Source organism: Euprymna scolopes, chromosome 3, assembly GCF_053919585.1.
Source record: "Euprymna scolopes isolate OS-2025 chromosome 3, ASM5391958v1, whole genome shotgun sequence".
Lineage (NCBI taxonomy): Eukaryota > Metazoa > Mollusca > Cephalopoda > Sepiida > Sepiolidae > Euprymna > Euprymna scolopes.
Window position 1 is genome coordinate 121,843,510 of NC_136484.1, and position 15,716 is coordinate 121,859,225.

General features: G+C 34.3%; 1 protein-coding gene across 2 annotated transcripts in view; it reads left to right on the forward strand.

The window, feature by feature from the left end:
* The window catches only part of LOC145258239 (cubilin-like), a 1,360,229-nt gene that overhangs the window by 1,146,695 nt on the left and 197,818 nt on the right, over positions 1 to 15,716 (forward strand). For both annotated transcript variants that reach the window (XM_080116206.1, XM_080116216.1), the window contains exons 16-17: positions 1,554 to 1,678; positions 8,843 to 8,995. In XM_080116206.1, the coding sequence (XP_079972332.1) occupies positions 1,554 to 1,678; positions 8,843 to 8,995 (278 nt within the window). The remainder of the gene's footprint in view (positions 1 to 1,553; positions 1,679 to 8,842; positions 8,996 to 15,716) is intronic.

The window sequence follows — 15,716 nt, forward strand, 5'->3', positions numbered from 1 at the left end:
GCTCAAATAAATAAGAGAAATGTCTTTTCGTGACTTTGTTATTTTAGCATTGCTGTTATGTATTACGAGAAGTCGACTGCAACGCATCGGGCTAGAAGACTTAAAATCTGACCGTATACAATTTATTTATACTTTCACTATTAGTCTGTGCCTGAAGTATTCCTGTCACATCTGATCTGGCCCACCAACCACTAGTCATCACGTCCTGAGCAGAGTGCAAAAATATTAATTTCTAACCTAATGTCTCGTATTGGCCGCCAAACGCCTAACCCTGTCACATCATCAGTGTTGCATCCTGACATTTTTCTTACAAGTAACGCCACGGAATGTGCTCTGACGAACTTATTGAACTTTATACATAACATCAATATTTTAAAAACACACACACACACATTCATAAACACATGATATACTTTTCTCACGTATATGCATCGTCAGAATAAAGAAAAAAAAATCAAAGCTTTCTTTTCACCTAAACGCACTACGTATTGTCGAATGTCAACCGATTTGAAGAAAAACAGTCATCTCGTAATAAAGACGAAACGTTGATGAATATATAAACAATTTTCGATTTTCATTCTATATAAAATGTAAAATTATACAGTACCTGGCATCAGATAACACATTAGAATAATATTTGTATCGGTTTTTAGATATTTTTGAGAAATATTTTAAAGTAACTTGCTTTTGTATGTAAAGTTTTTTTTTTCTTTCAGATTTACTATTGCGTTCAAATGCTTTATCCCCTCCCCTTTTTTGTTAATAACTAGGGCTATAACAAGAGAATATTCATTTTATTATTTTGACTCTCGAGTATATATCAGTTAATATCTTATGTTTTTAGTCGCGTGCAAGATCGAAGTGTAGTATCTGTTTTTACTACATGCTGTACTTATGTTTGTAACTTTTCCTTGGCCACATAGCTAAGATCAAAGTGTAGTATATGCTGCACTTACTTTTGTAACTTTTCCTTGGCAATGGAAGGGGAAACCCTTCCATGCTAAGGCATTTTTAGTCGCATGCAAGTCACTCCATCGGTCGGTCTCTAACACATTTACATTTTATTATTATTTTTTTTTAAGCAAGGGGTATGGAGTAACATTTTTGTCCCCCCGATGTATCAGAGAGGGACCTATGTTTTCAATGGGTCCGTCTGTCCGTTAGTCCGGATGATTGACAGATGATCGTCCATCAGTTTTTCCTGAAATTTTTTATTTATTTAAGTCATTTCAGCCCATTTTTCGGTCATTTTAGTTTATCTTTAAAAATTTCATGTCAATCCTACATTCACGCATTCATTCATTACACGAGGGCACACGACTAATGGCTATCGGCCTTGTTAGATAATGATGTGGTTCTCGGTTGATTAACTATGTCTGTGTCGGATATATACCCGAGAGTCAAAACAATAAGAATATTCTCTTGTTATAGCTCTAGTAATGACTGATTAAAATATAAATTGAAACGTAATATGTATAGTTTTTTTTTTCTTTCTGTATGTATGTCCGCCATATGTAATGTTATAATGTAGTTGTATTTTCTTCCCTTTGCAGAAGTGTAAAGTGCGAGTGGCAGATCTCTACATCAAATCCGGACGAAATAATTAAACTGGAATTAGCCTTTTCTTCACTAGACAATTCCTCCAACTGTGAACACAACTACATTGCTGTATACGATGGTAAGTAGGGCCACAATAGCATACACGTGGATGCCTTACGATAGAATGACATTCTATAGTATTGCACGCATTAATTAGGGAAAAAACTGTTCGATAAAATGGGCTCTGTTTATAAGGGAACAACAACACAAAGGGATATAGGCAAAAGAATCAATAGCGGTGAATTTTTAAATGGATAAGATCTTATTCTAATCCGGTGTTTAAAGGAGATATAATCTATAGAATATTCTGCTTGTTACTTCCTTAGTCCGTAAGTTACGCTTTTTGAAGACCAAATACTATTTTCAAACGACAGCCTGCTTCAAAAAGGACATTCACGAAACTTAGCTTAAAAAAGGTCATTCATGCAACCCTGGACTAGAATATTAGAGTAACCTTCCTGTGTAGCTTCGTTGTAATTTCAATGTGCAGTGGTTCCTGACTGAAGGAAGAAGTCAGCGAAACCTTATGTAAAAAAAAATACCATTCAAAAGAAACGGGGCAAAACAGAGTATAGTCTGGTGCTGCACTGAATGGAGTAAATTAAAGATTGTCTCTTACAATGTAATTTTATTATTTGTATTGAGCTATGTAGCAAAATATTATTTCCTGAGTATTTATTGGTAATTATTAATTTACCTCCTTTAGAACAGTTCTGTATTTAAAATCCAATGGACACTATTTTATAGAAATGTTAAAGTCCTATTTGCTTTGTGTTATTGGGTTTTCTATATAAAAAAAAGAAACTAGTTTTGTGTGCTATCCAGAAAATATATCGGGTTTATTAGAACATATTTGTTTAAATATATTTCTTTCCTTGGAACCCCATCGATCCTGCTAGTAACATAACATATCAAAGTAAGAAACAAACAGGGATTGGAACTGAACTGAAGAGAGATATGTTAGATGATGTTATACACACCTCTCCCCCTCTTGTGTGTGTATGTATGCATGTATATATATATATATATATTCATTCACAGGGTGTCCACAAAGTCTGGCTACATTATGTCCCCAGCCTGTGTGTGTGTATATATATACTTAATTTACTCACATAAAATTAATATACGAAAGTATAGATTTATACGTAAACTTTAAGTATTTACTTCAAAAGTGCTCACTACGTAGGTAGAGCTAGTAAGTTATAAAGTGTATATGGCGATTAGAGTGGAGCTTAATCGCCGTATACATTTTATAACTTTATATATATAGGGTGCTCACATAATCTACAGGATGCTTACACAAAGTCTGGCTACATAATGTAGCCTGACTGTGGACACCCTGTGTGTGTGTGTGTGTGTGTGTGTGTATATATATATATTAGTGGGCTGATAAGCCCACAAGGGAGACAACCAAGCAAAAGAAAGAAAAACTAAGGAAAGTTTATCGCAAAGTCACAAAACTAAAGCTGGCTTGCCAGGACACTATATATACAAATGTAGGCAAATTTGGTCATATTTTATTTGTTTGAAAATATAGGTTCTTTTTTTCCCATTTTTCATAAAATTTCACTATAGAATAACATAATCTTCAAAAAGCCTGCAAATTTTCATATAGTTTCGTCTCATGGAACCAAAGATAAGAGCGTTTCAATATTCAATGTGGCTATATATGTATACACTACCTTTAGTTCTAAATCTCAGGGACTATTGATCAAATGAAGGCTCGGTGGAAAGGTAATGACCTGAATTGTGTAGTGGACTGTGACATTCGCCCTTAAGATCCCACATAAAGGGGATCATCCCTCATCCAGAGTTTATTTTTGGTACGTTTTTTTTTTTTTTTTTTTTTTTTTTTTTTACAGCCATAAAATGTTTCAATCATAGTCATCTGCTTTCCTCGTTTTGCATATATATTATAAAATATCAGATATTCTCCCCAAACCTCTAGTCCTGATGAAGGAGGAACTGAAACTTGCTGCTATGGTTTCAAATAATCTGAAATAACAGCAAGAGGAGACTTGATTCCAAATATTTCTCATATGTTATATCTCCCCTCTTTAGTTTTCATACATAAAGTAAGTTTCACAGAGATATTGAAGATATTCATAATTGTACCCTATTTCCAAGTTAGTAGAAATGTTACAGACTTTTGAATCTCAAACACTTTCAATACTGTGCACTGATATTTTCTTTTTTGGAATATAAGCACATTCATGATTTTTTTTACAAACGCCAACAAATGTCACATTTTGTAGCAATGTACTGAAACAATTATAAAAATAGGTATCTAGGAAAAGGCCACTACATATGTTATAAATTCCAAATTTCCACAACCTGGCAAATACTGGTACACGCTAGCAAATTTAGATTTGCAATTACAGAATATGATTCTAATTTTTTCCTTTGCTCTTTATTCTAACACTACACTAAGTTTACTGTGTTATTTCGCTACAGTTGATATTGTGTAGAACAATAAGAAAATCATAGTGAACAATGCATTCAACAAAATTTAACACAAATTTCTAGATACCTATATCTAATAAGTTCAAAAGAAAGGACACACTTAGGGAGGTATTTTGGTGGTCAAGTCACTAAATAGAGATTAGCTGGTTTCCCGGCATAGCCCAGGATGTAATAAAGATTGACTGAAATACATGTTCTAGCTGGTTTCTAGGCGTTGCCAGGGATGTAATATAGACACATTATGTTGTATATTACCTGTTCTCTTCTCCCTAAGGTAAAACAATTTCATATACATGCTGTAAATTACCTACGCTAGGGATAAAACATGAACAATACCAGTCCTAGGGTAGATAAAACAAATAATACATAGAGATGAAAGATTCCTCTCCCCTAAGAATAAAACATATATTCAATATCTGCTTTTGTTTTTTCATTGTTTATACGGTCCCGAGCAACGCCGGGTAGCCCTGCTAGTTATACTATAAGTCTTAAAAAATTGCTCGTCGTATCGAGTAAAAAATAAAAACTGACGACACCGATTTTTTTCTGATCTTCTGTAATACATATATAAATAAATGGCACGTTCTTGATTTTGAAATTTTCTTGATTGAACATTCTGTTGCGATTTCCTCTCACTAATGTATGCATACTGTATATCATGTTAGTTTTGTCGGAGATAATGTATCAGTTTCGCTTATACAATTTGTAAAGGTATGAATCCATATACGTTTCAGCAGCTATGAATTAAATAGTAGGGTAGACAAGACCCTCAAGCCTTGATCGTGCAACTAATTTATGGAAAATAACACTCTGAAATAACGAGTCTTCTCGGTTTGTCCCTATTTACAATGCCTCTCCACGGGACAGTTACACCAAGGTCGTTTTTTTTAACGTGGAGAAAAGGAACAAAAATAAAAATGGTCTCAGTCGTGAAGGATTTCTCCTCCACTGACAGAGAACAAGAAATTGAAGTGTAGCATCTGAACAACATATACTACACTTTGATCTTGACCCGAAGGCTAAGGTCTTCTCGGTTTGTCCTACCTTTATTTTCAACCGTATTGGAGTTCTCCTTATCAAGGGACTTAAGCAACGCTTGCTCAGGGGAGGTGAGACTTGTCACCACGAACCTCTCACTTCGCTAGACACTCTTCGCGCTAAGTGTCCATTGTCTCTCAAGACTAAAAGACGATTACAAATATATGTAAGAACAAATATTATCAATTACATGTTAGAAAACAAGAGTTGGTTGTGTGCAAAGATATCACATTTCCGGCAGACTTCCGGTCTTGAATATTTGAATAGATTACGGAACTGCATTATTCAACACCTTTTGCAATTGATTTGACATGATATGACTTGATGTTTCCCAGACGATCTTTTGGTCTTTATATCACGGCGTATATCTGTTCATGAGTCCCACAAATACATTCCTTATTATATAGGAATTGCATACGCATGTATTGCTCCAAACTTTCTAAAAACTTTTTTACACAAAAAGCTTCATAAACATGAGAAAAGAATGCAAATACTAAAAGAAAAATAACGCTAGCAAGAGTTACGAATTAATATATTACAGGAACTTTTTATTTGTATTCTCTATATAAAATAAATAAACACGATTATTCCCGTGTAGAAAAACAAAATATTATAGCTTTGTAAACGCAGATGCCACATATAAATTTAATATGATGTGATATTAGTCAATATCTGATTTTTTAAATTTTTTTGGAATGGGGGCATATTTTCAGACACTTTAATTTGTTATGAATTTTTATAATAATTCCTATGGGAGTCACTTTCAAAAACAAGTGATCTTTACAAGTGATAGCACGATATTTACTCGCTGAATATTTTTTACTCTTCCTCTACTCAACAATATCGGGAACTTTCATTCATTTGTCACGTTTTTTCCCACCAGTGCCGTCCATGTTTACTTTTTCTTCCAATAAATTCAACATCCGTTCTTTTATGCTTAAAAGCTTAAAATACGAACCAATCCCTTCACAATTCCCTGTCAATTTTATTGGTTGTTCGCATACGTTTATCAGATTTCTTTTTATTGATCACTCCATAAAAATGCAATTAAAAATAACTCTGTCTAGAAAGATTTCTCCCACATTAAAAACATTATATCCAATGATTTTAGGATTTCTTAACGTGCTTTTTACCATATTTTAACAGGACATTATTTTTTAACTTGTCGAAAACAAAACAAAAAATACCTCCGTATAGAAGGATGTCACATTTATCGAAAGACTCGAGAAACAATGGTTTTAGGATTGATTAAGTATTTTGTACCGTTTCTTTTTATTTGCTGAACTTCATTGCTTAGCGACTAGTTCATAAAACAAAACTATTTTAGTATAGAATGATTCCTCTTTCAATGAAAGATACCAGACACAATGGTTTTTGAAACAATGTTGTTTCAGGATGGCGTCAACATTTCATCGTAAACATTTTGTATTTACTTTCCATTATGAGGTGGTAGCGAATTTTTATGTTAATTAACCTGCTTTTTAACGTTACATTTTCTGGCTGGGACCTCAATTCTTAACTTACCGACCACTTAAAAAAAAAATCCTCGCCTAAGATAATACTGTACACAATTATAGTTGTTTTGTAACATATTGTGTGATTGTGTGTCGTGTTACTAAATGTCTATAGTGAGGTTCTTTAGTATCTGAACCATTTGTTACTCTTATAGTCTATTTACGTTCCATAATCTTCTAAGTGTGTTGCGTGCATGTGTGCGTTCGACATAATTATATAAACACATTTCTTTGACGACATACCTGGTTTTCTGCTGTCAGCCTCTGGAAGATATTCAGTCAGTCTTGGAGAGAAGCATTCTGTGTTAATAAAGACATTTCAGCAAAGAAACTCAGATGCTTTGTATTTTTATTTAGTTAATTTAATACGCAGACATTATGTCCAACTGAAGAGTGATCGACGATCTTTTCTTGGGTGATTCATTCTAGTCTCCATTCTGAGACACATCATCTCCCTCTTCGGTGGGGGTGGGGGCGACTTGTGAAACTGTCCGCTCTGTTTGACGTCCTATTCCCAACTCTTCTATTTTCTCAGCTAGCCAGAACACGTGACAGAAAGACGCATACTTCTGATGTTGGTCAAATGTCTTCCAGTGCACCTTGTCCAGTTTACACCTCAACATGTTTTGACAACTTTTATCAAAACATAGCTTCACATCTCATCTCTTGTTTACTTCCAATTATGTAGACAGATCGATAGATAGATAAACAGACACAAAGATAGATATATTGATAAACATATACAAAGATGGATATAGCTTGATCGATAGATATAGATAGATCGATAATAGCTAATTAATACTTTTAACCCTGCTATTACCTAACAGTTTTAAGGGAGTGTGGTTCTTTCAACGAATCTGTTCTGGTTCTGTGCCATCATTCCACCGTGCAACACTGATACAGGCTCCTGCTAGTATAATATAAATATACCGAAAGGCCTTAGATTCAATCAAGGCAAAGTATACAAAAGTAAGTCTTGAGAACCGCAGAGAAAAAGCTGAAATTAGTAGTGCCCAAGAAACCCAACACGTGATGCAGTAAACAACCCAATACACCATTTCTCTTTCTCCTCGTGACAGGTTTACTGAGGCCAACAAAGTCGGATGTTCACTTTGAACTGAAAAACTTTAAATTAAAGAAGTCGAATAGTTCGACTATTGAATAAGAGCTATATTCACATTGGAGTCATGATTCTCAAATGATTGCTATTGACAAGGGAAGGCTATGAACAGAGAGAAAATGTATTTTTGGTGATATTGTTGGCATTTGTTTCCCTGGCATTTTTATAGTCAAAATTCTCTCTCAAAAGACATCGAATACTGACGGGAAGAACGCTGTGAAGGTTGCAAAATTTAAGGGATTGTGTGGAACGAACTTGATTCTAACTTGGATCGAGATGACATCAGTCCGTGTCGTTAACTATTTAACCATCGTCATCTCCCAGCATACTGGTAAGTGATGGAAACTGCATGACGAGTTCAAGTCTAGTCGGCTCTGTTATATTTATATAGGAAATAGCGCATGAAAAATATGTCGTCGACTATGGGAAGAGCGTTTATTGCATGAAAGGTGGTAAATAAAGAAAAGGAAGACTCGAAAAGTCCGTTTTTATTTTAACTAAAACATCCTTCAGTATGATGTTGTAATTTGTAATATTGTAACAAACAAATGATACTGATAAGTTTGCTAAAATAAAAGTAGGGTCGCTTTACCAGGCTCGAAAACTTCTAACTATTCTGTATCTCTACAAACCACTATTCGCCTATGCATGGATTATTATAGCCACACCTGGGTTAGTAGTAACTATTTTGTTATGATATGACATCATTACCTCCTGACCTTTACCTTTTTTTTTTGGGGGGGGGGCACTGTAGTAATTTTTTGCGCTCATAACATCTTGGCCATTACAACCTCCTTTTTATAGAAAAGGGTGTTGTGTATTATCTCTTCTGTGGTGTTGATGACAATCTCCCAGTAATTACATCTTCCCTTTTTTATGAAGGGTAGTTTAGTATCTGTTCTGATATCATGAGATCGTCCTCTGAGTCATTGCTTTCTGTTTTGTTAATAGTCCCTAGTGAAATACTGTCAACAAATATAAAAATGTATTTGTAAATTTTATAAACTTGTATTTTGTCACATACTTCCATTTTATAGTAATTTGATTATTTTTCTTGCGTGAAAAGTCACTTTTTTAATATCGCTATTTTATTTTGTTTCATTCTTAGGACCTAATCAAAACAGTGAACTCATGGGGAAAACGTGTGGTAACAAGACGACCGTTTTCGTATCAACTAGCTGGAGTTTGTATGTTGTCTTACAACTGACTAAATCAAACGCTAGCAACGCCTTGTTAGCAACATATTTTTCCGAGAGAAAGGGTAAGTGTTCATACCTATTTTTACAATATTATAACAATAACAGTTCTGCACCATGCCAAAAAGAAATGACTAAGTCCATTCGACCCCGCCCATTTAGCCCTCACATTTGCATGAAAGAAGCGACTCATTTTTTTCTTTAGATTTTTAGAGTAGATTTTTGTGAAAGATATTCATCTATATATCAATACGATAGTTTGTGTGTCACGCTTTAATTATGTATTTCCATTTATTGTCAGAAATTTTACCAAGAATTCTTCATGAGTTTTAGTTTCGTTTTCGATCATAGCTGATGGCATTCAAGTCATTTAATTTTTTTTATAAATAATTTTACCAAGAATTCCTCATAAGGTTTAGTTTCGATTATAGATCATGGCACTCTAATAATTTATTTTTTTATAAATAATTTTATCATGAATTCTTCATAAATCTTTGTTTCGGTTTCGATTTTAGCTGATAACACCTTAGTAATCTATATTTTTTTATAAATAATTATATCAAGAATTCTTCATAAGGTTTGGTTTCAGTTTCGATTATAGCTGAGGCAATTAAAGTTATATATATATATATATATATATATCATTCATAAGTTTGGGATTCAGTTTCGACTCAAGCTGATTAACCCAAGTCATATAGATATATTTTTTATTTTTGGAATCGCAACTTTACAATATATAAATATCGATAGAACAGTAACTCTATAATAATATTACAATAGAAAAATGCGAGCATGAAAAGCAATATGGTTAAGCTTAAACATAGAAAAGTAAAGGACAAAATATTCTTGTAAAAAATATAAATTTATAACTAAAAATATTGCAGCATTAAGATTTTTTTAAAATTCAATTTATAACATTATATAATCAATTCTTAATGCTGCAATATTTTAATTTATAAATTTATTATATTTTTTACTAGAATATCTTGTCCTTTTCTTTTCCAGTTTTATCAACTAGTCCTTTACTTTTCCATGTTTAAGCTTAACCATATTACTTTACAGGCTTGCATTTTTCTAATAAATTCATTTGTTCTTTGTTTAATTTCAGTCTTATCTTTTCACCCATAAACATAACATACACATATGTAATAACAATGTATGGTACTCGTCTACTTCAATAAAATCCCCCCAACTATCTCCCTTTCATTCTGTCTGTTTCACTTGTTACTTCTCTTTTCACGACGGCAATGAATTAGTAGCAACACTAGTCGCTGAAGCGACACGGTTGCTTTGGAAATCACCATCTATATATTAATACGATAGCGTGTGTGTTATTTTCTGTGTCACACTTACATCCGGGTCATTTAATTGTTATGTACTTTCATTTCTTGTCATGAATAATTTTGCTAAGAATTCTTCATAAGTTTTGGTTTCGATTTCGGCTGAAGGATCTCAACTTATATACATATATTTTTTTCATAAGTTTTTATTTCGGTTGCCATCCAAGCTAATGCACCTAAGTCATGTGGATATACTTTTTTTATTTTTGAAATTGCAACTTTATAATATATAAAAATCGATAGAATATTAAATTTATAATATATACAAAATCTGCAAGAATTAAAAAAATATATATATTTAAGCGTATTTTATGACTGGGCTTTTGCAGTTTTAACAAAAAAGCTACAATAATATCAGAGCGTCTTCATTTACACTGAACACCTACAAAATGCCAACATCGTCTGAGCTCCAATCTCTGGTCCCCCCCCCTTGCCAATCTTTCACAAAAAACACTTGTCTAGCTGAAACCACTGTCATTAATTTTCCCCACTCTTTATCTGTGCCTAAATCCAAGCGTAGATTCCATGAGTAGAGCTTCTTTCTTAGAAGTGCACGACTGTGGAACTGTTCCGTTTGCCTGTTTCTCACCTGACTACAACTTGGATGTCTTCAAATTCAATATAAACAAATTCCTGACAAACCGCCCGTTAAGACACTTTATCAAATCTCCAATACTAACGATTACTATGATACTATCCCATTGATTACTGTACATGCAATAACCCTGATCCCCTAGTGGCTTCTGGGCCTTAATAAGTGGTGACCTCCATGTAAAAAAAAAAAATCAATAGACTACATATGAGTCCCCTGTGGAATTCCACAGGTCCCGCTAGTGTATATAATACTAGGTTAAAGTCATTTCATGTTCGTTATCATCATTCACCATCGACGATGCAATTCAATGCAAAAAGAATGTTTTTTTTATTTAATCTGATGACGTCGAATGTGAAACAAAGTAAAATACACTATTCCAGCTTGTAGGCAAGGATCACAGTGTAATTTATGCGCTGTTCAATGATACAATAATATAGTGGGGTCTGCATTTGCTCCGGATGTTAGTAGAATGGAAATATATTTGGGAACTCCTTGATAAAATCAAACAAATAAAAACTCTTTCAACGGTTTTTAAGATAGACACCACCGCTTCTTTGACTACATTAATCAGGATACTTAGATAAATCTTTTTTACTTTAGGATCACGGCTTATCAAGACCCAAAGCCACTCGAGAATAAGTTAGTCATCTGCAATTGAATGAGGATCATCTCCACAATAGGTCACGAAGCAATGGGTGTAATCGTGATACATTACAATAGAACCATTGTGGATATGTGTTCAGCAGCTAATGTTCATAGAATGGCAACTCTGAAGCAATATACAAAAGATGAAGCATGTAACCGTGGAATTTCCACAGGTTTCACTAGTTTGGTTAAGAATGCCGGTGTACCTAACCGTTCGCTTTAGAATGATAATTTCTTTTGACAATAAGACATTTGATAGGTAAGAAAGCAGACAGAAAACAAGAAGTGCATCGTTTATAAATTGAAATAAATCACCCTTTCCCCCTCAAGATGGGTTGGTGTGCCGTAAAAGAAACAAATCAAACATATCGATCTGGCGTATTTAACTTGAAATGCCGTACATACCTAAAAGAACATTTGATGTTTTGACATTTTCAGCAAAGTTCTACTTTCAAGATGCCACTCATAATTATAGGTACGCTATGCTCTTCTAACAACGAAAGTATTTCTAACATAAAACTTAGTTATCTACCCTTTCTTCTGTAATGTTTTTTAAAGTCTGTTTTCAGACGAAAATCATCCTACAACCTGACAGCTTCCTTTTGAACATTTAATGGCCTGTTGAAAGTAACAAGTCCACATCAAATAATCCTACTTAGCAATAATCCTTTGAGAGGTTTCCGAGGTTATAACACTCAACAAGAAAATAGAAAATGAATGTATTTTTGAATATATAAATACTTATATAAAATGTGTGTGCTCGTATATATGACTTTACATTTATAGGCATGCCTATAAACGTATTTTATATACTTGTGTGCGTATATATATATGTGTGTCCGTGTATAATTTTACTTACATATGTAGGTAAAAATATAAACACATAGTTTCATGTATGCACATACATATATGTGTGTGTGTATATATATATATATATATATATATACTAGTATGTACATTACGTTTATAGGCACTTATACACCTGTACCCCTATATAGTCATACATGCGGCCACGGTTTTATTTACATAATAATTTATTTAAATAATGCATATGGGTCACCCCACATCAAAGCCTAGAGGCCACTCCAGGATAAGTGTTAATGTGTGTATTGTACTCAATGGAACATTTGCGTAAGTCGTTTGTAGAGGAAATTTAGTTTAATTAGATCATTTACGAGGACAGATGAACAAGCACTTGTTTATGTTGGATTTAAAGATATTATTGTAGTCAGCTGGAAAGCAGACCAGTGGAACAGAATTCTATAGGCGGGAAGCTCTGCTCATGGAATCCATGTTTAAGTTTAGGCAACGATAGAGGGTGGGGAAATTTATTGATAATGATTTAGGCAAGACGACTTCTTTTTTTTGTTTGTTTTTTTTTTTGTGAAGGATTGGCAAGGGGAGACCAAAGATTGGAGCTCGGTCGATCACTTGCCATGAAAATAACAATAGAGCAGGGGCAAGCTCGCAACGTCTTTTTTGTGGGAAAGAGACTGCAGAGAAGAAAAAAAGGGCATTGCATACTAGATTACAAAGTCTGTTCTGAACTCTGTCAAGGCAGGATAGGGTGCTCCGAGCAGCTCCTGCCCAGCTGTGGCAAAAGTATTCAATCCTAGGATGTACTTGGTTCATATATAGAGAATTGCTACTTAGGTGGTAGAATGTTGCGACCATTATCCCGATGACCTTGGCAATGGATATGATGTATGTTCTCCATTTCAGATCAGGAGTGAAGGTTAGACCAATAAGTTTGTCTAAAAATGAAGCGTTCTCAAGATTAGCTCGTTCATTTCAATAGGAGCCAGATGTTGCTGATAAATAGATAGAAGTTTCGTTTTAGATTCATTAAAATTAACAAGCCACCTTTTTCCCCATTCCACCACATGATCCAGATCAGAGGAGAGAGAATAAGATATCTTGGCCGTGCCATATCTTAGAGGTGTGGCCATAAACGGTAGTGTCGTTTGCATAAATGTATACGAATGATCTAAAAATGTGATTTGGGAGATCATTGATGAGGATCAAGAAGAGAGTTTAGGCCAGGATAGAACCGTAAGGGACGCCGACATTAATACAGTGAGCTTCTGATTTTTACCCATTAACTACTACTCTTATAAACTTATCAAAGAGGAATGATTTAATAATTGAGACATTTTCAGTTATTCCGTCGCTGGAAATCTTGTGTAGCAGGCCTTTATGCCACACCCTATCGAAAGTCTCTGATATGTAGGAGCAATTGCCATAGAAAAAAAGCCAGCATCGAGAGTCTCTAATCTTGTGAGATATTACTGGTAGAACGTCAACTGTGGATCTAGACGAGCGGAAACCATATGTCACTGAGGAGGTTGTTTCTGATGAGTTAGGGCTATGACAACAGCATATCCTTTTCATTGTTTTGGCTCCCGAGTATATATCTGTTAATATCTTATGTGTCTATATAAACTGATATGGTTCTCGGTTGATTGTCTTACTGTGTCAGATATATATATATATATATATATATATATATATATATATATATATATATATACTTGAGTTAAAAGAATGAAGAATATTCTGTTGTCACAGCCCTACTGATGAGGTGGTTGCTCCCTTCTCTGTTTAACACCGCTTCGAGTAATTTACTCATTACACACAGGAAACTAATTGGTCCATGCTGAGGAGTTTACCGATCGCTTGATTTTTTAAATACAGGGCAGACTGAAGAGGTATTTCAAGGTGTTGGGAAGCATTTCTCTTTAAGACGTGTAAACAGCTTTGTAAGTATGGGAGCTAGTTCTGGTTGCAAATTTTTTAACACTATACTTAGAATGCCATCGAGACCAGCTGCTTTACTGGGAACGAGCTTTCTGATAAGCGTGGCAATACTTATTTAATATAAGTATTTATTTACTAAATAATGCATATTTCTGTTTCTACTTAATCGATATACAAACAACCATGTATGATGTATTTAAACATACACGTATATTATATAAGCTGTGTACGAGTGAATAAATATATATATTCACTTGCATATTTTACTTGTTGATATTTTTCACCGTTACATTTTGCGACTGCTAGCCTTTCCGGCTTAATTAATAAAGAAGTGAAGCATGCATGGTCCGCCGTGAATACACAGTGAACGAGACATAAAAAATGACTTAGTTCAGCATTCGGCCCACCTCCATTTAGCCCCAAAAGTAGGTAGGGGAGTCGAATCCTGCTGAAGATGTACAAACGGTGCAGTTTTAGGCCTTAACTTATGTAAATTTCAGTTCTGCACCATGCCAAAAAGAAATGACTAAGTCCATTCGACCCCGCCCATTTAGCCCCCACAGCCCCCAAGGCCTTTACATATTTAAATTTGAGTTCAGCACCATGCAAACTGCTAAATAGACATACACAGAAAATTTTGGACAAATATGGTAAAATAGTTCCAAAAATGGAGTGCTTTTGTTAGCCCTAAAAGAGCCCCAGGGATGCACCCAAGAGTTATCACGAAGTATAGGCAAACAAAATTATGTAGAAATCAGTTAGTTACAACTTTTCAGAAAGTTTTATAGAAATCCAAGGCATCAAATCTTTTTTAATAAGCACAAAAGTATCAATTTTAGCCATTTTAACCTGAAAGGCGCCCCTGGGGAGGGGGGAAACCGGAGTTTTTCCTGGAAAATCCGTTCTGTTACTTTTTAGTCACGTGCAAGCGACTCTATAAGTCACTCCGTCTGTCGGTCTGTCCTTAACCCTTTGGTGCTTTGCCTTGATGGCTAAGATCAAAGGTCTGTTCTTAATAGATGCTGTTCTTAGCTTTTTGAATTTTATTTTTTCACACATGCACACACACACACACACACACACACACACAAAATTAAAAAAAATAATGCATACACAAACACACAGACAACTGTTTATAAATTGTAAATATGTTTTTGACTCTTAAATGGTGGGGATGTATTAGTTAGATTAAGATCCATAGAGTGAATGAGGTATTTTGGTAAATGTTGCCAGTCAAGAGTAAGACTCCAAAGTCTACATTTATTACTTTTAATCACTTTAGTCACAAAGACCCTGAACCCTTCCTCTCCCCAATCTCTTGTAGGGCCTTGTGCCTAATTTTGTTTAAAAATCTTTTGTTTTTTACTTAATTGTATTCTCAAAATTTTTAAAAGCAATAAAATATATAAACAAGATCAAAGTATAGTATCTGTTACTAGATGCTGTACT